This window comes from Conger conger, chromosome 2 (genome assembly GCF_963514075.1).
Source record: "Conger conger chromosome 2, fConCon1.1, whole genome shotgun sequence".
Lineage (NCBI taxonomy): Eukaryota > Metazoa > Chordata > Actinopteri > Anguilliformes > Congridae > Conger > Conger conger.
The window spans coordinates 47316244-47340767 of NC_083761.1; the positions used below are offsets into that span (position 1 = coordinate 47316244).

At 48.3% G+C, this 24524-nt stretch overlaps 1 protein-coding gene across 1 annotated transcript in view; it reads left to right on the top strand.

Annotated features, from left to right (window-relative positions):
- LOC133121236 (rho GTPase-activating protein 23-like) overlaps positions 1-24524 on the top strand; it is a 91512-nt gene that overhangs the window by 47323 nt on the left and 19665 nt on the right. Inside the window, exons 2-7 of the mRNA XM_061230441.1 lie at positions 11068-11250; positions 15810-15834; positions 16282-16374; positions 18185-18263; positions 20059-20119; positions 21523-22933. Of these exons, the coding sequence (XP_061086425.1) occupies positions 11068-11250; positions 15810-15834; positions 16282-16374; positions 18185-18263; positions 20059-20119; positions 21523-22933 (1852 nt within the window). The remainder of the gene's footprint in view (positions 1-11067; positions 11251-15809; positions 15835-16281; positions 16375-18184; positions 18264-20058; positions 20120-21522; positions 22934-24524) is intronic.

The window sequence follows — 24524 nt, forward strand, 5'->3', positions numbered from 1 at the left end:
GTGTGCTCCCTGCTGCCAGTAGGTTGTGGACTGTAATGTCATTTAACATTGTTCTGGTGTCAGGTTCCTTCTTCTTTCGGTGAGATCTGGCAACACCGAGGGGCACGAGACAGGGGGTTGGTGCCATCATTCACTCATTCACAGAGACAATGCACCTCCTCTGCTATTGGTTACTCGCCTCCCTCAGCTCTGATTGGTTGTCCTCCCAAGTGCGGCTTTGCCACAAACTGCAAGGAACATCTTGCCAAAGCCAAGAGCTCTTGAGTTTTTATACGTGCCTAATTATAGTGTGTGCATTTATTTTTTAACGTGCATGCTTGTCTGTGTGTGTGTTTGTGTGTATGTGTGCACTTGCTGGAGTGTGTATGCGTTTTTGCATGCTTTGGTTGCTGTGACTCAAGGCTGAGGTCTTTGGTGGAAAGAACTGTCTCGCAACAAGGAGGTGCTGATCTGTCGACTGCATTTACAGAGCCTTGGCTGTTTGGTGACAGTTATACTGTGTGTGTGAATGTGTGTGTTTTTGAGTGTGTGTATGTTCGCTCAGGCTGCTGTATTTTGCTGAAGTGGCAAGGCAGTGTTTACTCAGCCTTTGTGACACACATGGCAAAATGGACAAGGTCCTGTGACTCCACCCACTGGTCTGTCCATCAGCTGTCGAAGACCGGGGTCAGGGGTGAAGGGTCACAGATTGTTTGTCCAAGAGAAATATGTATTTCTGATTGAGGGACCGCTTGTGGGTGATTGTGTGGATAGAAGTTTTGCATAAATGTCAAAGAGTCTTTGTTATGACTTCAGTTTCTGCTTCTTTTTGATGCAAAGAATAAAAGAAAACCAAGCCAGTTTGATGTTTACATTGTCTTGAGTATAGAGACATGCTGGAGTAATTAGTTAACGTGATGACAAAAAAAGATACCTACAAAGGATAAAAAGGACAGTTCAATCCTTGATTTGGATCTGTGTGTGTGTGTGTGTGTGTGTGTGTGTGTGTGTGTGTGTGTGTGTGTGCGGCACGGGTTCGTGCGTGTGTATGTGCGGAGGGTTTAGGGGCTCATGCAGATGAGTTTGATAGCCTATAGCAGCTGCTTAATTCTGAATGAGCAACAGTGGGGAGGTGTCTGCCCCCACCGTCTCTCTCCCTCTCCCTCTCCCTCTCATTCAGTCGTGTGTGTCTATGGAGTTGGTCTGCTGCTGCATTATTTTTCACCCCCTGCTCTCTGTTGTTTTCCTTTTTGCTGCTTTCTTTTTGTCCCTCCGTCAGTGTCAGCCTGTCCCGTCAGCGGCCCGGGGGCCATCACTCTGCCTGGAGCGAGAGAGAAAGAGAGAGAGAAAAGAGAGGGAGAAAAGAGAACAGAAAGAAAGTAGGAATAGTCTCTCGCTGCGCGGCACACAGGTGTTAACGCAGAGGCCGACGCCGCTGCTTGTTTAGCCGGCAGGGTTTGGAAGTCAGAATTTATTTCAGTTATTCTTTGTTCTCGCTTCCGCTTTGAGGACGTCCAGACTTTTACTTCCTTCGATGATAACTATCGTGCACTCTTCACCTCTGTAATTGTGGGATTGCGGAGGTCCTGGGGAGGAGACGAGGACAGAGCCCAAAAAGAGGAGGAGAGAGGGATGAACCAGTGGCGAGAAAGCGGCTCACCGCTGTGCCAGAAAAGGGGGAGGAGGGAGATAGAGAAGGGAGAGAAAGTGAAAGGGAAGAGGCACAGAAAGTCTTAAGTGCCTTCAGGATGGCAGTTGGGTGCGGGAGGAGTTGACGGGAGGACTAGCTTCACGGCCGAGGACTCCTACTCCAGAGGCACCAGAGCACTCAGGATCTCTCAGGGCAAAACGTGGCCGAACGGAAAGATTAGGACGCGGAACGTTCCGGTACCGCTCGCCCCCGGGTGGCTCGGTTTCAGCCGGATTTGAGCGGGCCGCTGGCGTGGGAGCCGCGATGCTACCCTGAGGAGCCCGTGGGCAGGGAGTCGCAGGGACCAGAGTCAGGCTGAGGGTCGGATGTGGAACATGTGGGAATAACATTATCCGTTCGGGAACGGCGGGAGGAAGGAGGCTGGGGGAGCAGGCATTTTCATTGTTGCGCGCTCTCCGTTTCGTTGGCGGATTCGCTCTTCGTTTGTCCGTCCGTTGACCGGTTCAAAACCAACCGTCCCATGAGCGGGGGCCGGAAGTGCGGTCGGGCGTTGTGACCGCTTGGTCTCTGCTCTCGGGACTCGGGGGATGTGGGCGGCTGGGATGCCGGCCGTGGGGGTCCCGGGGAAGGACTGGTGCTTCGAGGGCGCCGTGGGGGTGGACTGCAGCGCCCCAGAGCCCCGCTGCATCTGGCTGGCGGTCCTGCACGGGGTGACCTCGCCCTGCAGGGTGCCCCGCAGAGTGCCCCGCAGACATTTTTGTGGGTGGGAGCGCCAGAGCTACCCCCACCAGCTCAGGGTAAGCGCACCTCTCCCTCTCCTCACCCAAAAAGCAGATTGACCAATTGGTCTCTTTAACAGCCTCTTCTGGGGCTGCTAATACCCTGTTAACCAATCAAAGTTATTGTGGTGTAAAGCTTCTCAGAGTAATGCTTCATGGCTCAACTGTCACCTGGAAGGTTGGTGGTAAAAACCTTGGTGTAGCCACGATACGGTCCCTGCAGCTGTTGGGCACTTGAGCAATCCCTTAACCCCACATTTCTCCAATGGGGTTGTTCTTCTCCAATGGGGTTAGTCTAATCAACCATGAGTTGTTTTGGATAGAAGCTTCAGCTAAAATACCTGTAATGTATCTGTAATGTAATGCTGCTGCATGGCCCAGCAGATGGGACAATACTGGGAATCTTAGGTGCGTCGAAACAACTCGTACACCACTGTGTCTATCCTGTATAAGGCTAAGCAGTGCCTCTTGTATGCTGGAGTGTTCAATGTATTGACAGATAAGGGCTTGGTGTGTCAGTTTCTGTGGTCCTGCGCAGTTCTTATCCTCTGTGTTGTGTTAATGTTCGTTGGATTGGCTGCGTATCAGGCATTTGTCAGAGCCTGTGTCTTGTGTAAAAGGCTGCCGTGCGCTCTGAATGATCCTGTGCTTTGGTGCCGCCGGCCACGCAGTATCCCAACCAAGTGGGATCATCTCTCCTAGCCGTGGCCTGAAGCGGAAGGTCCAGGGGTCAGACCCGCCATGCCTTTCTTCCAAACGTGAAGTAGTTCTACCTCCTGGCTGAAGAAATTGCGCTAATGAGTAAATCCAGGTGGTTGGAACTAAATACTTTCTGAACCTTGATTTTACACTTCTGGCTGTGACCACAGTATGGAGTAAAGGACGGAGTAGTGGAGTCACAGTGCACAGCTGGAGGGGACAACGACTGCTGTGCACCTGAGGGGTGACGCTGCGCACAGGGGTGTAGGAAAACAGCTGAGCAGGGAACACAGGTTGGAAAGTTTTGCTCAGCAGGTCAGAAAGCAGAAAAACTGTTAGTGAGTCAGCATCATAAATGTCACACCGTCCTACTGTTTGAAGAAGAACACGTTGCTTTCCTCGGGGGGAGAGTTAAAGAGGCTTTCGGCCATTTTTAGACCGGGCTCTGTTGGAGACCGCGCCGTTATGATGATGGAGAACTGCACCGGTTTTGTTGGAGGCTGTGGTCATCCAGCTCATTTGGAAACAGTGCAGATTTAGCTGTGCAGGGCAGAATTGCAGGGGTGTAGCTAATGAGTGTATGTACAGCTGGCAGGAGCAGGGACGTAGCATTTGGGGCAGCTCTCGCCCCAGTGTGTGTTTATTCCCGGCCTCCGGTGAAAAGCCAGTGCACACACACACACACACACAGGACAAATCCTGGCCTGGGGGCCATGTGGTGACATCACCCCCCCCCCCCCCCCCCCCCAGGGGACTGTTACTTTCCCTCCTCACACTTATTTTTTATCATATTTATGCAACCTTTTACTTGTCTGTACTGTGCTCTGAGAAGTGCCCAGCTCTTTGGCCAAAGGCACTTCATAAACTTCCATTCTGATATGTCGATTCATCAGTGGAGTTTTCTTAAAACGGTGCTGTAATCTTTGGATTCAGCGAGGCGTATACTAGCGTGTGCGTGCACGCACGTGTGCGTCTGTTTGTATGTGTTGGAATGTCACCAGGCCTTCCGAGAACAGGAGAAGCTGGGCCCAGAGTCTTGCTGTTTTCCCTCACCCGCTGGGTGTAGTTTTGACAGTTATTCTGGTTTTAATGTATTTTAGATTTTTTCAACCGGTGCCGCTGAATGCAGAAATCCTTGTTGAGCAGATTCTTTCTAACTGCCGGTGTGAATGATGTGACAGACACGGTGAGCGCGTCTGGTTGCCCATGCTGCTGTTACCTGGCAGCTGAAGAGGACTGGGATATCAGCACACTGCAAAATATTAACAAGCATTTTAGTCTTGAAATAAGATTTACCATCTTATTTTTGTTTCTCTCGAGTAGAGTAGGTCCGTTTACTCATGACATTGAGCATCCTACAGTTTTGTAGGGAAGGGATAGGAGCCTAGCAAACTCTCATTTCCTCCTTATTACACACAGTTACTGTAGTGTAGCCCTGCAGGTCACTACTGTATGCCGCTGTGGCTAAGAATGACTGCCAAGTAATTGTAATATGATGTAGTGGAGTGGCCAGTGGTTAAATTGGTATTTCTGAGGTGGTGGATCCCTAGTTTGAGGAGGTGGGGACTGGCACTGTTGGGGTGGGCACGGCACTGATTTTAATGAAAGCACACATCACATCGATAATATATGAACTTTGGGTTATTTCACTGCTCTAATTGGAAGCTATAATGAAATGAATAATGTTTGCAATTACATTTTCTAAATTAGTTTGACATGCTCGGAGGCAGTACCGTTTAAAAGGGAGTAACCATGAACATGATATAGTTGTTGAACTGACCACTCATAAAGCACACATGCCATATGCTAATTGACTGTGGAACAGTCTTTTTGCTCCTTATGCATTTGGCTGAGGATCTTACTCATTTATTGGTTGGGTAAGGTGTTTGCGATGTTAATTTTCTGATTGGGGAGTCTAAAGTCTGGGTCTGTTTTTGATCATAGGTGGCGAAGCTGAGCTCCAGATCCAATTCAATCACTGCCTGTATGTGTAGTGTAGGCTTTGTATGTGTAGTGTAGATTTTGTATGTGTCGTGTAGTTTAGATTTTGTGTAATGTGGTGTAGGCTTTTTTCAGTGAAATGTTGTGTAGTGTAAGCTTTGTACGTGTAGTGTAGTGTAGTGTAAATGTAATGTATTGCTGTGTAGGCTTTCTAAGTGCAGTGTAGTGTATGCTTTTTGAGTATAATGTAGTGTAGTGCGTTCTATGCTGTATGGGCTGTATAGTGTAGGCGTTGTATGTGGGCAATTGTGATGTGGAATGACAAAGCTGGTGAGGATAAGACACATAATTCCAGTCAGGGTATAAGTATGTGAGGTGTCACTGGAGGAAGGCTCAGCTACAGTGTGTTTGTTTGCGTGTGCAATTGGTGTCTGCATTTATGAAGCAGTTGAACGGTCCCTCAATAGCGAGTAACGTGCGATTTTTGGGGTGGACCGTATGGCACGGTCACCAGCAGTCCTCCCCTCCCCCATTTTGCTGCGTTGTGTGCGGGCGCGCGCATGTTGCCTCTCTCCGCCCAGATGAACGTGTTAGCAGGCCATTCTTCTTGGAGCTGCGCTATGCTAACCAGGCCGGCTCCAACCTCCTCATTATCCACACAGGAGACCCAACCTCAGGAACATCGTTAGCGGCAGCACCTGTCAAAGGCCTCGGAAACCAGATGCACAAATGCAACTCGGCCCCATGTGTACATCACTTTTAATGAGAGATTATTTCTCAAAGTCTAATTACATATATACGTACGCAGTGATTCACATATGTCCACTTTTTTGCCACATTCCAGGAATTTGTGTACATATGGTATCCATCAAATATCAAATCGGAAAAATGCTTGGTATACGGTTCAAATTATCACGGTTATGAAGGCATGTATATGCCCTATATGCAGCTAACATTGCTGGTAGTATTCGTTTAAAAAGTGTGTTTGCTTATATATATTGGTTGTATACAGTATATATTGAGTCTGTTTTGTGGAACAAATGTCTTTCCTTTGGAGAGATGACTTGGAGAGCCATATCCTGGCTTGCTAGTGAGTGTGACTATGTTTCAATAATAGTACAGCATTAGTACAGTTTTATGTTTAAATAATAGTATGCCTATAATACAAATATACTAAATACTGTATACTCTGTATATTCAGATATAACCAGCTATAATTAATCACCTTTTCAGACACATAATGGGCAGCCCTGCTGTAAAATTCAGCTATGCCAGCTTTACCAGTTTTACCAGCTTGATCAGCTTGAAAATTGAGCTGGTCAAGCCGGTCATAAGGTGGTCTAGCTGGGTCTGAGCAGCTGGTCAATCAGCAAGTGCTGGTAGCTTGTCTGAATTGGTAGCTGGTCAAATCATGTCAAGCAGGGAACTGGTCTAAAATCAGCCAGCTACTTGCTGTTTCAAAAACCTAGCTGAGCTGTTTTTTCAGCCGAGAATACAAGAAAAAACTGTGCTTTCACACAGCCTCCATGTTGAATCTCAAGTGCTAAACTCAATTTATTTGCAAGGTGGTTTACATTACATTTAACGTGAACTGTATTTGAAATACCAAACTAACCTTTTATCTGTAGGAGTTAACCTTGACTTTTCTAATGGATAAAACGAGTGCTCCCAGTCAGACGCTGGGAGATAGACAGAGAACAGGGTGTGGTCGGAGAGGATGGGACAGACGGACGCTGGGAGACAGGCGGACGGAGGAAGGAGGCAAGAGGTTCTGTGGTGAAGTGGGCACAGAGAGCTTTTCTCCATCTGTGGGGAGTAATACCAAGGTTTCCAGCCTTGGAGCGGGGAGGGAGCTTGTGGTCTGTTGGAGCCTGTCCCAGGCCACCCCCCCCCCCTCTCCTCCTCCTCCCCCACCCCAGTCCTCACGCTCTCCTCTCCGCATTACTTTCTCTTCACGTCTTCCCTCTTCTCTTTCCCTGTCTCCCCCTCTCTCTGTTCTCACCCCTCTCTCATTCCTCATTCTCTCTCTCCTCGTGCCTCTGTCTCGACATGCCCAGGGCTGACAGCTCTCTCTGCCTCTGTCTTTCTCTCTCTGCCCTTATTATCTTCCTCATACATGCCCTTTCATATGCTCTCGCTTTCTCTTTCTCTCACCCTCTCTCTATGTCTCTCTCCCTTCATCTTCCTATTACACATACCATTTAATATGCTCTCTCTCTCTCACCCTCTCTCACACTCTCTCTTGTAATGTCAGTTCAATTGAATGAGCTTTATTGGCAGGAAATACACATTGCAAATACTGCCAAGCAAGCATGAAACATAAACATATGCACTCGCAGCAGAAAACCAATAAGTCTAAAAAAGAATATATACCTAATAAAGTGCTCACTTAGTGCAGACATACATAACAGTACTAGTCTCTCCCTGTTCTGATATGCTTTTTTGTGTGCTTGTGCGCCCATCCGGGGGTGTTGAAGGATTGCTTCAGTATCGCCTGTGTTTTCTCCCAGGTGCGTGCAGAGAGCTGCGGTCACCTCCTCACTGGAGGTGCTCTGGGAGGTGAGGGCTGGAGGAGAGATGGAGGATGGGAGGGGGAAGGCCACGGCTGACGCCCATGCCGCGGAGGTGAAAGGAAAGGAAAGGAAGCGTGAGAAAGAGAGAGAGAGAGAGCGGAGGGAAGGAGGGAGTCGCTGTATAATGAGAGTGAAGGAAGCCGACTGTGCTTGAAAGGGCCGCGCCTCCCTTCTCTCTCTCTCCTATTTTTAGTGGATCCGTATTCTCTGAATGGCCAGCGACCCCCCCCTCTCAGTACCGCGCTTCCTGCCTTGCGGCTGCCACTTCCTGTTGTTGTTCGGCCCGGCCTGCAAGGTCAGCGAATGCTCGGGGCGGACAGGAAATCACAAGAGGGAAGAGGAAGGGCAATGCCCTCTGCCAGCCGCTGCCAACTGCGTGCCCTCCGTGCGGCTTGACAGGAACGGGCAGAACGGGAGCACCTGTGCCCCTCCTTAAGGGCTGGTGACTGCTTCTACTGCACAGGCCCAGTGTTCAAAAAAATCATTTTCAGTGAATGAACGCATATGTGGGTGAGGTGAATGAAATTTGGTGTAGCGATCTAATGAGCGGTAGGTCTGATGAGTAAGCAATCACTAGGTATGGCAATGAATGCATTCTCCGCCCACTCATCCACACACTCATTCTCCAGTGAGACATACGCAATCCTCCGATTTGGCAAAACAACAATCTGTACTTTCAATTTCCTGTGATGTGGTGGGAGTACAGCTCTGATTTTGGCAACGGCTTTTACTTGCACGGTGTGTTTAAACGTTTTCTAAGATGGAAAATGGCTGCTTGGTTCGGTTCCATGGATTTAAATCAGGAATACATCAGGAGAAGGCCATTAATGGCTCCCTTTACCACAGGTTTGTTACGTTCAGCTCTTTTCTTACTGCCGTCCCATCCACTTCTTTCTTCTGTAGGTGGTTCCGATCAGACCTGGGTCAAATACGCAATCAAATACTTTACTGAGCTTGCCTGGTTTAGTGGAACCTATATGCAATATAGAAAAGTGCAAACCCCACCTTCTGGTCCTCTTGGTTGGCTCAATTGCACCAGGCAAGGTCTGTCGAGCAAAGGAAAGTATTCGAATCCAAAACAATTACGTAGTTACCCCAGGTCTGGTTCCAATTGGCAGCAGCAGTTTTTGGTGCTGCATTATAATACAGAACCTCCTTTTCCACTGCATTGTTTTTGGTCCACTCCGTGAGGAATGCTCAGAAGATGATTGCATCGGATTGTGTCAATTTGTGTCTGGGGCGACATTGGCTTTACATTGAAGGTAAGAGCAGTCATCTGGCAGTCAGAGGGTTGCGGGTTCGTTCCCACCCTGGGTGTGTCGAAGTGTACCTAAGCAAGACACCTAACCCCCAATTGCTCTTGATGAGCTGGTTGGTGCCTTGCGTGGCAGCCAATCACCGTTGGTGTGTGTGTGAATGAGAAGCATCAATTGTGCTGCACTTTGGATAAAAGCGCTATATAAATGCAGACATTTATCATTTTGATGGTGGGGAGACTTAAAGTTGAGAGCTGAGTATGTGGTGTGTGTATAAAAATCTGTGGCCCTGTTCAAACAGCAGCGTGTGCGTACCGTGATGGTTTCCCAGAGTCTCTCGCATTCCTCTGCCCTCATCTGTTTGGTCAGATGTTGCAGTGTTGGGTGTCAGACCGGGGGGGGGTTTCACGTGCTAGTTCTCGCATGTGCCTGCCAGGCTCTCTCTGATGTCATCGCCCGCAGCCCCCGTTTGCCCTTCATCACAGATTCCTGTCACCGAGTCATTCCCAACATCTGCCAACATGAGGATGACCGGCTTGTCAGCACTCGAACGCAAATCTGCCCTCTGTCCATGTCCTAAAAAACCACTGTGTCGTATTCATGAGCCACCGCACCGTGCTATCTAAACCGAGGCCTCTGATTCTGAGAACTCTGATTCCCAGGAGATGCAGAGATGGTATTTCAGGCAGCCGACCCAGCTGTACTGACCTCAGATCAGTGCAGAGCGCGTTTTGAGTGGACTGGGGCTGCTGACCACACCCTTGATCAGTGTTGTTGAGAGGAGTCGTGAGCAGCGTGATCTGTGTGCAGGTTTTCAGTTCATCCATCTACCCAGTCATCTGATTCAATTCGTCATTGCTATACTCTTACTGGAAATTCTCGATTTATAATGGTCTGAAAGCAGAACAAATCCCAGTTTCACTTTCCAGAAAAGATATAGAAAAACTCAGCTTCTGCTTCCTTTCATATAAGGCCTCCTGCTTGAAGATATCTATCTCTGGCTAGTTAGTCAGTGATGTTATTTTTCTGGCTAGTTTTATTCATACCACTTTCTTATCATATGTAGCATTTACTTGGTACATAGGCCTGAATAGCAATGAGCAATGATCATCACTGATATACTCATCCAGTCATTGGATTTTCTTTTCTGATAATAAATTAGATTATCACATATCACATTTGATTTGATGTAGCACAGATCTTATTGCATATTACATACGTAAGTCCTGACATGTCCTGCAGGAAAACAGAAATGAAAAAAGATATTGGATTGACCCGCTAAATGATCACCCAACTCCTCATTAGCCAAATAGTATCTAAAACAATTCCGGCATGAATACTGGTCCTTGGTTACATCACCTACAGGAGGAGATGAGTCATCCAGATAAAGACCCCTTATAATGAGCTCTTTATTGGCCAAAAGAGATAGTCCGCCTACCATGGCTGTCCCTGATGATCCTGTCTATTTAATACACAGACGTCTCAAGGCGGAGACTACTATGACACCTTCACAAGGTCTTTATAGAATCAACAGCCTTGTATATACTGTATAGGTTGTAATTTCAGACCTGGTTTAAATAGGCTTTGTTGCATGACCTTTCCATGAAGACCTCCAGGGCCAGGCCTGAGGATTGAGCCATGCCGTGAGGGCTAAGCTCGGAGGAGCTGGGAAGTGTGCGTTCCAACATGGCCTTGTACAGGAAGCCCCTGATTGGCTGGGTGACCTGCATCCGCCACAGGGGCCCCGGTTCTCCCACTGCCCTTAATATGGCACGCTTTAAGGAGTCTCCGCTACCCTACTTTGTGAGGCTTTTATTTTCCTGTTGTTTCATACCAGGAGGCTTGTTTGTTTTCGAGGCTCCATTGTTGTGTGTACCGCAAGGTGCTCTGCAAGGCCGGTTGTTGGTGTTTAAAATAGCTTCGCTGGACATTCCTGAGCACGAGGAAGTGACTCAGAAATGCCATGCTGTCCCACAGGAGTTCACCCTCACGAGTGAAGTCACCTTTTTAGCAAATCTGTCCTCATCATTGTTTTAATAGGGGTCAAAAAATAGAAAGTCGAACTGAGAGGAGGGAATGCCTGCCATAGGCTGGTGGGCTGGCCAATCGCAGGTTTCTCTCTCGTCTCTGATATAACCCATGGTAGGTTAAGATGGCTTCCCTCACATGTTTCTCCCTCTGTGTTGCAGGCGAAAGGGCGGAGAGATGGGATTTCGTCATCCAATGAGAACGTGCGGCCAGCGTCGGGGGAGGGTCTGGCCTGGCAGGGCCCGCGCACTGTGGTCCTCCACAAGAACTCCCAGGGCTTTGGATTCACGCTGCGCCACTTCATCGTGTACCCGCCGGAGTCCGCCCTGCACACCAGCCTCAAGGTGCGTCCGGCAGCCGCCTTCCAATCAGCAGGCTGAGATGCAGGGCCAATCAGATGAGGAGATGAAAATGGGCGATGAGATGGGAGCAAGCCTACAGTGCCCTGCAGAATGTTTGGGACTAACATTATGTCTTGATTTGCCTTTTATCTGCCACAATTTTATATTTGGAATCACACAATTAACTTGTGGTTGAAGTGCACATTCTCAGATTTTATTTAAGGGTATTTTTATCAATTTTGGTTTCACCGTGTAGAAATTACAGCAGTGTTTATACATAGTCCCAACAATTCAGGGCACCACAATGTTTGGGACACGTGGCTTCACAGGTGTTTGTAATTGCCCAAGTGAGTTTAATTGCCTCCTTAATACAGGTAAAAGAGAGCTCTCAGCAGTAGGAGTGTTATGGCCTGGGCATGTATGGCTACCGAAGGTACTGGCTCACTTGTCTTCATTCAGATATAACCACTGATGGTAGTAACAAAATTCATTGCTGTATTGCTCTATACACGCAAGTGTATAGGCACATATCTGCTCAAGTTCAAGCGAATGCCTCAATTCTCATTGGTTGGTGGTTCATTATACAGCAAGACAGTGACCCCAGACATACTGCAAAAGCAACAAAGCTAAATAATGGTCAATTCTTGGGTGGCCAAGTCGATCACTTGATCTAAACCCAATTGATCATGCCTTTCATATGCTGAAGATAAAACTTAAGGGGACTAGCCTCCAAAACAAGCTAAAGATTGCTGCAGTACAGGCCTGGCAGAGAAGCACCTGGTGATGTCCATGAATCACAGACTTCAAGCAGTCATTGAATGCAAAGCACCAAACTTTATTGTGCCCTAAAATGTATAAACACTGCTGCTGTCATTTCTACATGGTAAAATCTGACGATGTGCACTTAAACCACTTTTTTATTTTTATTACAAATCTCAAATTTTGGAGCACAGAGGCAAATAAATAAATGATGGGTCTTTGTCCCAAACATTATGGAGGGCACTGTAGGTCAAATATGTAATTGTTTTGGATTCAAATACTTTTCTGTGCTGGATTGATCTGGCCTGGTGCAATTGAGCCAACCACGAGGACCAGAAGGCAGTACTTTTTTTTCATACGTTCCAATATACCAAACAAGCTCAGTAAAGCAAAAAAGTATTTGAATCCAAAACAATTATGTATTTCTCCCAGGTCTGGATGGGAGCAAATTTTCCCTATGGGAGGGAGGGAGAAAAGGAAAGAGAGAGGGTCTGAGGGAGGGAGCTTGTCTAATGTCCATTAATCACTCGCTAATACCAGTTCTCAATGGGAAAGTGCTCTGTGTGGAGGTGTGTTAGTGAGCCATTAAGTGCTCTGGCCTGAGTGCTGCTATCAGTTTCTCTGCAAAGAACGTCAGAGCTGCAAACCAAATACCCAAGTACAGAGGCTGCCTGGAAGCAGCACCGTGCCGGTGGGTGCTGACCACCTCTGAGTTTGGGGGTACGGAGAGAGGGGCAGATGCAGAACGGGGAGTGCTCGAACCGCTTGAACTGCCGAAACAAGCACCCCATTCTTCAGGCCCCTCTGCCAGCGGCAGCAGGGGTCAGTGAATGGGTGCCATTGTGATACTGCGGTGGGGAGCGTGTGCTCAGAGCTTGGCTGTACCAGGCCGCTACAATGGAGCCATCGCCACTCTACCCTTCAGCTTTCTGCTTCAGCCAGTCAAAACAGTGAGCCGGAGTACAGCTTGTTTAGGATGTATCAGAGTAGTGCTAATGATTCAGACCAATGGTATAATTAGGACCCAACAAGTACTAATTCTTCAGATCAACAGTATAGTTAATACATAACAAGTACTAATTCTTCAGAGCAGCAGTATAGTTAGGACCCATCAGGTACTAATGTAAGGCTCATTATTCAATAGTGGTACAAGATAGGAAGAGTAAATTTCAGGAGCTGGACAAATACACAATGCCATTCCCTCAACTGTCCTCTGTGAATCAAGCCGGTGATATATGATGTTCCTGTCTTTGAAAATGTATCTTGAGAATGTACGCTCTACATATTGTCCATGCCTCAAGCTCCCACAGTTCATTGCACAGACATCGTATATCATGTCTGTGACATGTTGCTGAAATCATTGAAGGGTATTGTATTACAATACCTCATTGGGTTTTTCTGACCTTATAACTAACAGTAGAAAACCGAATTATGATTGTTATGATTACCTCGATACTCAGAAGTTACATTCTGGCTGAACTGGTGTGGCGAGTGTCATATGGTTGGTAAGAGACTATTGGGTCACTGGTTTTCATATTGAGTTGTACATGCCTAGAAAAAGCAGGTCAGGATTTCCAAAGACCCCTACATGCACCTACACGCCCAATCCGGATGTGGACTGGCCGCAGTGGCTTGAGGGCAGCGTGGCCTCTGTACTGGGGTTTCCACATCTCCTTTCTCTCCTCTAAACCCTGCGCCATTGTCTGGGTCTTCAGGAATGAGCGCTGTCAGCGAAGCTCAAAGCCAGGGCCCAGCCTGCCAACCCAAACTGCGCAGTCAGCTGTGACCGCACGCTCGCGTGTGTGCACGCTTGTACTCACCACGACCCCGACGTCCCCCTGAAGTGTCACGGTTTGCATTTGACATCCCCAGGACTTATACCCCTCCCCATCACACACGTGATGATGTCACAGGTTGGGGTTGTGTCTGACCTGTGATAGGCCCAGCAACGTTACTGCCCGATTATGTTCTTGCAATGCTCCTGTGTAACTGTACAAGCAGCAGGAGGCAGCCTGTAGTCTACTGGCTAAGGTACATGACTAGGACCTGGAATGTTGGCGGTTCAATCCCAGGTGTAGCCGCAATAAGATCTGCACAGCTGTTGGGCCCTTGAGAAAGGCTCTTACTCCTGCATTGTTCCAGGGGGGATTGTCCTCTGCATAGTCTAGTCAACTGTAAGTCTTTCTGGATAAAAGCGTCAGCTAAATATCAGATTATTATTTTACGAGTGTTTTAACTCGTGTGTGAGCTTTCTGAATGTGATGGGCCAATTTATTTGACTTTGGCTGTCCCTTTTTCTCTCCTGTTGATGCATGACCTTTAACAGTCACAGGTCGATATTCTTCACGGGGCAGTATCTCAAACCAAGCCCTATAAATATGGTGAAATGACCTTTACTGGTCATTCCCAAAATCTGAAAAAAGACCATGTAAGACTCTAGCAGCCACCCTCCCTGAGTAACAGATCAGTGCCTATTGTCCTGCAACTCAACTTGTGTGTTTGATACAGGAGTTCCAACTGGCTCTGTCCTTGGCCCGTCTGTTTCTCTACCTACTTGGCATGCACTCTGCAGCTGCCTGTCTGCAGTCCATTTATGCTACAGCAGAGGCTCTAAAGATACCCCATGGAGACTGTGAGCAGTTCTGGCCAGATTCTCCTTGTTGTGGTGTACAAACTCTGCCTGCAAAAATAACGCCCTGCTGTTTCACTATAGTTGTTAACCAAGCAGATTTGGTTTATACATGTCTCCCAGCGTGACAGGGCTTGTGCGCTTGTGTGCAACACTGCCATCTATTGTGTGAACCAGGTATCTGCAATTCATTTTTGCTTTCTGATATGAAATCATGCACTTGATTACCCCCAAACTGAGGCTCTCATATTTGCTACTTCCACGATATCTTATGTGAATTATTCTTACAAGAATAATTACATGGTTTCAGACATTGTGCCCTTTGTTTGAGGGAGATTGCTCCAGGCCAATCCCATATCTAACCCTGATGTGTTGTCCACATCTGGAAGGATTATGTTTTGCGTAATAACTTGTTCGTATATATATATTTTTTTTTTTGTTTTTTTGTTTTTTTGTTTATTGTTCTATTGTTCGATCATTCTATTGTGTTGTGCTGTACAAAAATAGTTTTAGATATAATCCATTGTCAGATTTATCTAATAGCCCCTAGTCCTTATCTTTGTTGCACTCTTAGCACTTGAAACTGTACCTACCTCAAGGGTCTTTCAGCGCAGTTGTTCCTGGTGATGGATATGCACTTTGCACTTTGTTATACGTCGCTCTGGATAAGAGCGTCTGCCAAATGCCAATAATGTAATGTAATCTACTTTGAGAAATAATTTTGAGAAATTACCATAGCTAATTTTAAGATGCTAATTGTGTTAAATCCTTAAAGGTAATGAGTACTGAGTACCTTCGATGCCTATTAAGACTAAAACAATGTTTTGTATTGTAGTGTACCCCTTGAGTAAGGGAGTGATTTGAATCACTGTATGTAAAGTTATCTTGAAAAGCCTTATGTGACTGAGCTTGCTTTGCATAACCAGGAGCAAAGACGGTCTGTGTCCTGAACTGGAGGGGATGGATGGTGCAGATCTTTGAAGCCACACTCCTGTGCATTGATACCCCTGTTGCTCATTCAGGCTAATTCAGGCTATAACCTAATTAGACTGCATAGCTGTATTGCAGGAAGAGGTGGGGCTTCCCCTAATCGCCTCATTCTATTCTGAGACGCCGCAGCATCTGTCCAGGTGTGGACAGGTGATTTACGGCCTGTTGTGTGTCTGTGTTGCAGGATGAGGAGAACGGGAACGGGAAGGGTGAGTGAGCTTTGTTGTTCTCCAGTACCAGCATGTACGGGGAGAAACATTATGACATCATCCTCCTGCCAGCTGCTGTCCCGCTGCTCCCTCTGCTGGACACACTTGGTCATTGCCTCCCATTATCCCACTGTCTAAACAACACACTGTTTCTGCACTGCCTAAAAAACAACTATTTCTTTCAATTTGAGTTTATTTTTCTCAGAGGACGTGGTTACACTAAGTACATTTACTATGCATTAGAGTGACATTGTGCAGTGGTTCTTATGGCTAATAAATAACACATTTTGTTTAAATAAGAGGGCTCTAATTTAGTTATGTACGTTTGAGATTTATCTTGCTTCTGCTCATCTGTTTATTAGTACAATATTTTATATTTTTATTAAAATGTTGTGTTTTATATCAATCTTTGTGTGTGTGTGTGTTAATGTGTTTTTGCCGACATAGGCTACCAGCGAGGTCGGCTGGAGCCTATGGATACTATCTTTGTAAAGAACGTACGAGAACGGGGCCCCGCTCACCAAGCCGGCTTGTGCACAGGTAGGAGAGCGGGAGACATTTTGTCCATGGTCGCCGCTCAAATCTCCTCCTCTGACCTTTCTCCTTCTGCCCGAGCTCGGAAAGGGCGAGCTCATGCACTGCATCTGCATGCGCTATTTACAAGGGAAATCACCTTGAGGAAAGCAAACAGTGCATTACATAATGATGCAAAGATAATTACAAACAGATGGAGGAGGAGATCTCACTTGAAAGTCCACCACAGTGGATAATTCACGAGAGCACGTAAAAAAATAGTTTCCCTCCGAGGCAGCTTTCATCCTAATGCGCTCGTTTATGTACACGAACACGTGCACGTACACGGGCTCACGCACATGCGTACACGTCACGTATACGCAAAGTATGTATATAAACAGAGAATGTAGACCACTGTCAGGGAGTTAAATGCTTTGAGCCGGCGGTTGTGTTTATGTGTTGCGGTTTGTTATATGTGGGGGTGTTATTAGTCTCTGCTGTACTCAGCTAAAGCCAAAGCAGGCATAAAATGGCAAACAATACTCAGGGCAGTGTGTAGCTTGGGAATATCAACATGCCTGGACAGGAACACGCCCTCCATTCCTGGTTGCTAGGGTTGTGCAAAGGAACAACTTCCTGTCGTGACTCATCGACTGAACCCACCTAACCTGGGCACCGTTCCTCTCATGGCCACCACCCAGTACCCATTGGACCTGTGGCATGTCTTTTCTCATTTCCTCTCTCCCAGCAGCACTTGTAGCCACACACAACCCCCCCTTCACCTGCCAGCCACAGCCTGTCCATTCTGTGCCTGCAGGCCTGCTCCATTACCACAGAGCTGTGTGTCACACCCCCCTCCCTCCCGATAGATGGTTCATTCTGATCATTTTGATAGATTTCTTCCAGCTTCTGTGGAATTCGCTTTAATGAGATAATACATAAAATAATAATTAGTTTTTCCCCTTATTTTAATTTATTTGCACAATGAAAGCAAGTTCTGCAGAAGGCAGAATACATAAAAAATAAAAAGGTGCAGGAGAGGTTAAAGAAGAAACCCCAATGGGGCTTGTACAGAGACCTCCCCCTTGGAGAAAATGCAAAAATGTCAGTATGATTACGATTCTTTGGAATTGGAGGCTCTCCCTCAAGGCCCGACTCCCCTGACAGCCTCTCCTAGGGTAGCAATACACCTAGCAACTTTTAGGGCAACATATATCAGCAACAGGAAATAAAGTGACCTAGAGGGTCAAAACACTTCATAAAATTGTCCTGACATCTGGAGGTTTTCTCTGTATTCTGTGCCAGGATATATAGCTACTACTTGGCCTGTGTTGCCGACCAAAGTTTCCCTAAAAGTTGCCTGGTATCACCACCCTTAAAGACACAGAGAGCGACTCTACCAAGCCCCATGTTCAAGAGACCACATTCCAGCCTCTGTCTGCTGCTACACTGCAACCTCAGCCCCTGCACTCGAGTCATAGAGACTGTTTTAGTCTCTTTCTGAGAAAGCGACTGCTGACAAACAGCTCAAGCTAGGTTTTGAACCGGTGCAGACCAGCTCCCAGCTCAACATGGCTTATCTGGTTGGCCAGTTCAGACCAGCTCCCAGCTTGACATGGTTTGACCAACTCAGGCTATGTTTTGAAAGAGCTGGTAAACCAGCACTAGCTGCTCGACCAGCTCATCATACCCAGCTAGACCAGCTTTATGACCAGCTTGACCGTGCTGGTTGATCAGCTCATACCGAGCTAGGCCAACTAAATTTTCAAGCTGGTCAAGCTGGCATAGCTGAATTTTACAGCAGGGGACATTATGTGTACTGTGTGTGTGCTTGCAGGGGACCGACTGGTGAAGGTAAATGGGGAAAGTGTTTTGGGAAAGACCTACTCCCAGGTGATTGCCCTGATCCAGAACAGGTGAGGCTCGGCATGGGGGGTGGGTAGGGTTCTGTAGCATTTTCTTACTGTTCCTCTTGACTAATAGCTACGGCTAGCACATACATTTTTGATCATAGCCCCAATTCAGCTTTTATGCTGGCTGATGTGGCTCTGATTCCTTATATTCGTAATATTCGTTGTGAAACTGTATTCTCATGTATTCGTTGTGAAACTGTCTCATTCTGAAACTGGCTAAATTCTACGATGCCTTACACCTGGGGTCCTCAATCTTATCCAGAAAGAGTCAGTGTAGGTGCATGCTTTAGTTACAACCAAGCAGATACACATCTGATTTTACCAATCAAGGTCCTTTGTAAAGATTCTAGTGGCTGAGTAGTAGATTCTCAGGTGTGTAACTACTTAGTTGGAATGAAGGCCTGCACCCACATCTGATCTTTCTGGATAAGATTGAGGACCCCAGCCTTACACCATGGAGAGTGTCAGTTCCTTATCGAGGATAACCGCTACAGCTAGAAGTTTTGACTGAATAATTCAGTGTCTACTTTCATAAGCCCTTAGGGACTGGCTATAGCCAAAGAATTCCGCGATGGTAACCTAACGTGCCGGCGAGAAAATGTCGGTGTTCTGTAAGAGGCACTGAGGGAGGTTTAGAAGGAGAAAGACTCAGAGGCAAACAATGGGGTCACTGCAGTTAAAACACATGCTGGGCAGAAGCATGGAGGTTCATTTTATTGCTCCGCTGACTCCGCCAATGGAAAAATACAGCAGCACAATGAGCGCAGTGAAACACACACAGGCACACACACACACGCACACACACACGCAGGGAACTCAGTCCTAAAGGCCTGTGTTTTTGTCCGCCCCGGAGTTATTTCTCGTCTTTCATAAGCTTTTGATTGGGCGGTGTGTGGTTCAGAAATCCTAACCTAATCAAATACTCAACTTGTGACATGCTATGAAATTCATGTGATGTTCAGCCGTGATAACAAAAACACTTGGTGCCCTGGCAATTGCAAGGTTGGAGTGGAAGTATTTTTATGTAATCCAGCAATAAATAATTTGGTGTGGAGGTTGAGTAGCGTGTGACTAGGCTAATATAAAGTACAGACTTTTGTGTTGTTTTGATCCATGTGACTTTCTCATGTAGTGTTGTGTGGTTGTATGGAGCGTTAATGTTAATATGAATCCATATTAAAATTATAATTCATAATTATGAATCAGATTCTTTCAGTTCAGCGACATTTGGCGTTTGGTGATAAGGTGTCCAAGTATTGGTGTAACGTCTTTATTCATATATGTCATGATGCAGTGAATTAGGGCTGCAGACTGACTGAGTGAGCACAGGCCAGGCCCTGAACGCAATACCTCACAGGTCTGCATCTTAGATTTGTCAGGAGCCAAATTTAGCCCCTGTTTTGGGACCCAATACAGAATATGTCGGCACAAGAAATATTTTTATTGGCCAGAGATCCTCATGGTGCCGTTTCCTGTACTTTGTTGTTTGGAGCACAGGTAGTAAAATCATTATTACTCGGCAAGCACAACTTCCAATTCCAATTTCGCGTTTCAGTAAAACTATGCAAATATTTGAAGTGCTATATGGAAATGGTATATGCTGAATTATATTGCAAATATTTTAAAATACAATACATAGCAATACTTTGTACTATATATTTGCCTATGTAAAGCATTGAAATGTTGTTTTGGTATATTTCAAATATATATATTTCCAGCATATTTTATATTTCCATAAGTGGGCTTCTTCATTCATCGTCTCTTTCCCCCCTGTCCTCGTCTTCCTCTCCGTTTGCAGTGAGAGCGTCCTGGAGCTCTCCATTATGCCAAAAGATGAAGACGTGCTGCAGCTGGTAAGTGTGAGTATGAGCTTACTGTCACCCTACAAACTCCCTTGAATGTGTGTCCTCGCTTTCACAGACACACGTACGCACAAGTGAATACACACATGTGCGTGCGTGCACAAAAACACAGGCAGAAATCGAGACACGCGCGCAGAAACACGATACCACACGCTTACTCACTCGCGCACACGTAATGTTACACACTCACTCACACACAAGAAATCGCACATTCACTCGCACGCACGCGAGCAGAGGTCCGTAGACACAAACACAGCCAATATACGTATAGAAGGGAGAAAAAAATTGTCTTCAAAGAAATATGTTCTGTAGTTCTCCAGTTGAATATCTCATATTACACGAGATGCACATTGCGCAGAGAGACAGGGCGAGTAGATGGAGGAAAAGAAAACAATGGGAACCTCACTCGATATGTGACTCAGTTTGTCGAACTGCGCGGCACGCAGCCTTGCATCACGAGCCAGTCAGGGAGGAAAACCATGGGGATACCTGTCAGCGTGTGTTGCTCAACACGCAAACAAACGCGGTACACAAGCGTGTAACACACGATTCGCTACACGCCGCCTTCACCCGGCCCTTCTCGCCCCCTCCTGCCCTTCCCAAACACCCCCAGACCCGGCCCCTGCCCCCAGGCTCTCCCTTCCCAGCACACTGCCCTTCTCTCATTGCCTGTATCAGCTGCATTCCTGGGGTGACATCACCAGCCCCCTCACTGCTGGGAGGCAGAGGGGTGGATGGTGGTGGTGGGGGGAGGCAAGGGGGGGCGGGGCCAGACTGAGGACACCACTCTGAGCCAAGCTGACAGAGAGAGAGAGAGAGAATAGAGAGTGAGGGAACTGAGAAGGGAAGAGGCTCAGAAAGACTGAGAGGAAGATAAAAATAGAGGCGCAGAAAAGGAGTCCAGAAAGTTCCGGAAACCGTGTTGAGCCACTTCAGGGATATCCCACACTATCTCAGGACGTTCCTTTTCCCTCCGTCCTGTGGAAAGCAGTGGGGAGTTCCTGAGAGAGGATTGGAGAGAGCCTGTTGCTTCCACAAGCCGTCGAGGTAAAGCTTCCATAGGGGCATCGATCTTTGCGTTTCATTTGAATCTCCTGCGTGCAGGCTTTCTCAAATTCCGTACCTCCTCTTGTTTGTTGCTCGATCCTGGTCGTTTTCCTCAAACACTTCAGGCTTTGAGGTTTACTGCCACTGGCACAGTGTGCGGTGTTTGAGGTCGGTGTCATGCTGGCTGTCGGGCAGTAGTTATTACAGGGTTAGCAAGTCAGACGGTTCTGTTCAAGGCACCGCATGTGGAAGCTGGTAGATAAGAGGAGGTCTTGGCTCAGTTTCCAGTCTGGCTCTTTGTCCCCCCACTTCCTCCGGGCTGCATCTCTGAACACGTCTCCTCTCCTGCGCAGGCGTACTCTCAGGATGCCTACCTGAAGGGCAATGAGCCATACACGGGGGGAGCCCAGAACCTTCCCGAGCCGCCGGCTGTCTCCTACCCCCGAGGCAAGACCCAGCAACCCCCCACCGGGTCGCCTCCCATGGGCCAGAACCAGCTGGACAACTGGACCAGCGGCCCGTCCCCTCCGCTGGACAACCGCGTGGGCACCGCGGCAGGCTGGCAGGAGGGGCGCGGGCCGGAGCAGCCGGGGGCGGGCGCGAGCGGGGGGCCGCCGTTACGAGGCCGATCGTCCTCCTCATCTGGGTCGGCCCTGGCGAGCCCGCTGTACTTCCACTTCGCCAACCACAACGCCGCCATCGTCTCGGCCTCCCAGCCCCCGGCCCGCCCCGGCGGCCCCAGCAACAGCGAGCGCTGCCAGCAGGCCCTGACGGACTGGTACTACAGCCAGGTGCCCGAGCGCGCCATGCCCCCGCGACACCGCAGCTACTCGCAAGACCGGCTGGCCGACATGGGCGCGGCCCTGGGGCACCACCGAGCCGGCTGGCCCCACAGCGCCTCCCAGGACACCCTGCTGCTGCAGCCCGGCTCGGCCCCCCACGGTGACCCCTACTGGGCGCCCTACGGCCAGCCCTCCTCCTGCCGAGCCCGCTCTGAGAGCCTGCTGGCGACCGCCTTCGACGGCTACGGCCATTCGGCGGAGGCTCTGGTCTCCCCCCGGTTCGAGAGGCCGGCGTGGCTGCAGCAGGCTCCGCCTGGGAATGAGGGCCAGCAGAAGCCGGGGGGCCACCGCGACCCCGCCGCGCTGCCCCCTGCCGGTCGGCAGACGCAGCAGCAGCAGCTGCAGCAGGTCACGCACTCCCAGCCCGGCGGCCAGTCCCGGAGGCTCCCGCCGCAGACGGTGGACGACCAGCCGGTGGGCTACCGCAGCTACAGCCCGTCCTTCTACCGAAAGGCGGGCCGGCTCATGCAGGCGCACTCCTTCAGGGACCCGACGTATGCGGGACCCCATTTCTCCTGGACGCCCACCCCCAAAACCAGCCCCCCAGAGGGCGTCTCCGCCGCCGCGCCCCTGCCCAGCTCCTCGTCCTCCTCCTCGCCGCCCCCGGCCACGCCCGACCCCCAGGACGCGACCTGCCGGCAGACCAACCACGAGAGGGTGGGAGAGGAGAGGGAGACAGTCGGCCAGACTCAGGAGGTGGTGCTCCGGCAGAAACCGCCCACGGGCCGGCGCACGTCTCACGCCCTGCGGCACCCTCACTACGCCCTGCCCGTCGACGCCACCGAGCCGCCCGGGTTCCCCGCCGAACCCCGGGACGCCGCACCCGCCGCCCCGGCCCCTGGAGACGCCGCCCGTCGGGCCAATGGCAGCTTGCCTCCTCTCCCTGTGGAGGACGACTCCCTGGCCTCTATCCCATTCATAGGTGAGTGTATCCCTCCACCACGCCGATCCACAGACATTACATTACATTTTATTTAGCTGAGGCTTTTATCCAAAGCAACATGCTAAAAAGTGAACATCAGGGTCATTAGATCATAAAAGTCCGATAAGCAACAATTCACAAAGAGGCCATTGTACAGCCATGAATTTCAAATGCCAAATAGGCCAAGTAAGGACTATATAACTACAGCACCAAGAAATACAAATGCAAGTATAATATAATACAAATATAAGACACTGCACTGATACTCTCCAGTGACACTCTGCGCTGATACTCTGGAGTTACTCTGCACTGATACTCTCCAGTGACACTCTGCACTGATACTCTGGAGTTACTCTGCACTGATACTTTACAGTGGCACTCTGCACTGATACTCTACAGTGATATAAATACATCATTGTCTTGGATTCAAATACTTTTCTCTGCTTTACTGAGCTGGTCTGGTGTATTGAAACCTATGAAATGCTCTCAAAAAGTACAAAAAACCTTGCCTTCTGGTCCTCCTGGTTGGCTCAGTTGCACCTGGCGAGATCAATCGAGGACAGAAATGTATTTGTGTGTTTAGGAAACACCTCCTCCAGCTCGCCCCACCGCCTCCTCTTTTCTCCTCAGTAAGCACTGGTGCCTGTTTTTCACAGTCTGCTGCCTTAAATATACCTGCTGCTTACAACGTAGGTGGCAGGAGACGGTTGGCACCAACCTGTCCCACAGTTTGTCTTTACTGCTTTCAGTAAATTAATGTAGAGATACGCACATCGACCAGGTTGCAAGGCAATGGGATAGTAGCGATTATAATTAAAGTAAAGCCTGCACACTCAATATCATTCTTTATTAGTATCAAACAACATTTTGACCCATAGTGGATCTTCATCAGGTCAAACTATTAACCATTTCCCCACCCATATTCATAGGCTCATCAGTCTAATCAGTCACCTTGGCCTATGTAGTACATGTGTGGGGAAATGGTTACCTTTAGTCACTGCCGCCTTCACGCAACATACACACACATGCATGCACATGCGTACACACACACAGAGACACATGCCCATAAACGTGCTGACACGCGCACACACATACACACACATAAATGCGCTCCCACACACGCATACACACGCATACACATTCACCCTCACACACACACACACACACACACACACACACACACACATACACGTGCATACGCACATACACACACATGCACACACTTCCGATCTGGGTATAGGTGTAACAGCTTTTGAATATTGAAAGTGATACTGAAGCCAAGGTTCTGTTAGAATAATGATAGATGTCAGTCTATGGTAGATGACAGTCTGGATGCTGTGATAGCATTGTGCTCAAGGCAGGGTTGAGGACATCCGTCAGCTGTCAACCGTTTCATCTCTTTCCTCTGCGCTCATCGAGTTTATTCCAGTTTCATTCTGTGACTTGAATAATAACGGAAACTGTGCCCAAGCGATGAGTCTTCGGCAGCGATTTGATGCCTCATTAGCTGATGTAGTTGGTTTTTCCCATCTTGATCCCTTTCCCAGAAAGCCTACTACCGTTTACAGAAAATGAGTGGCAACATGACTCG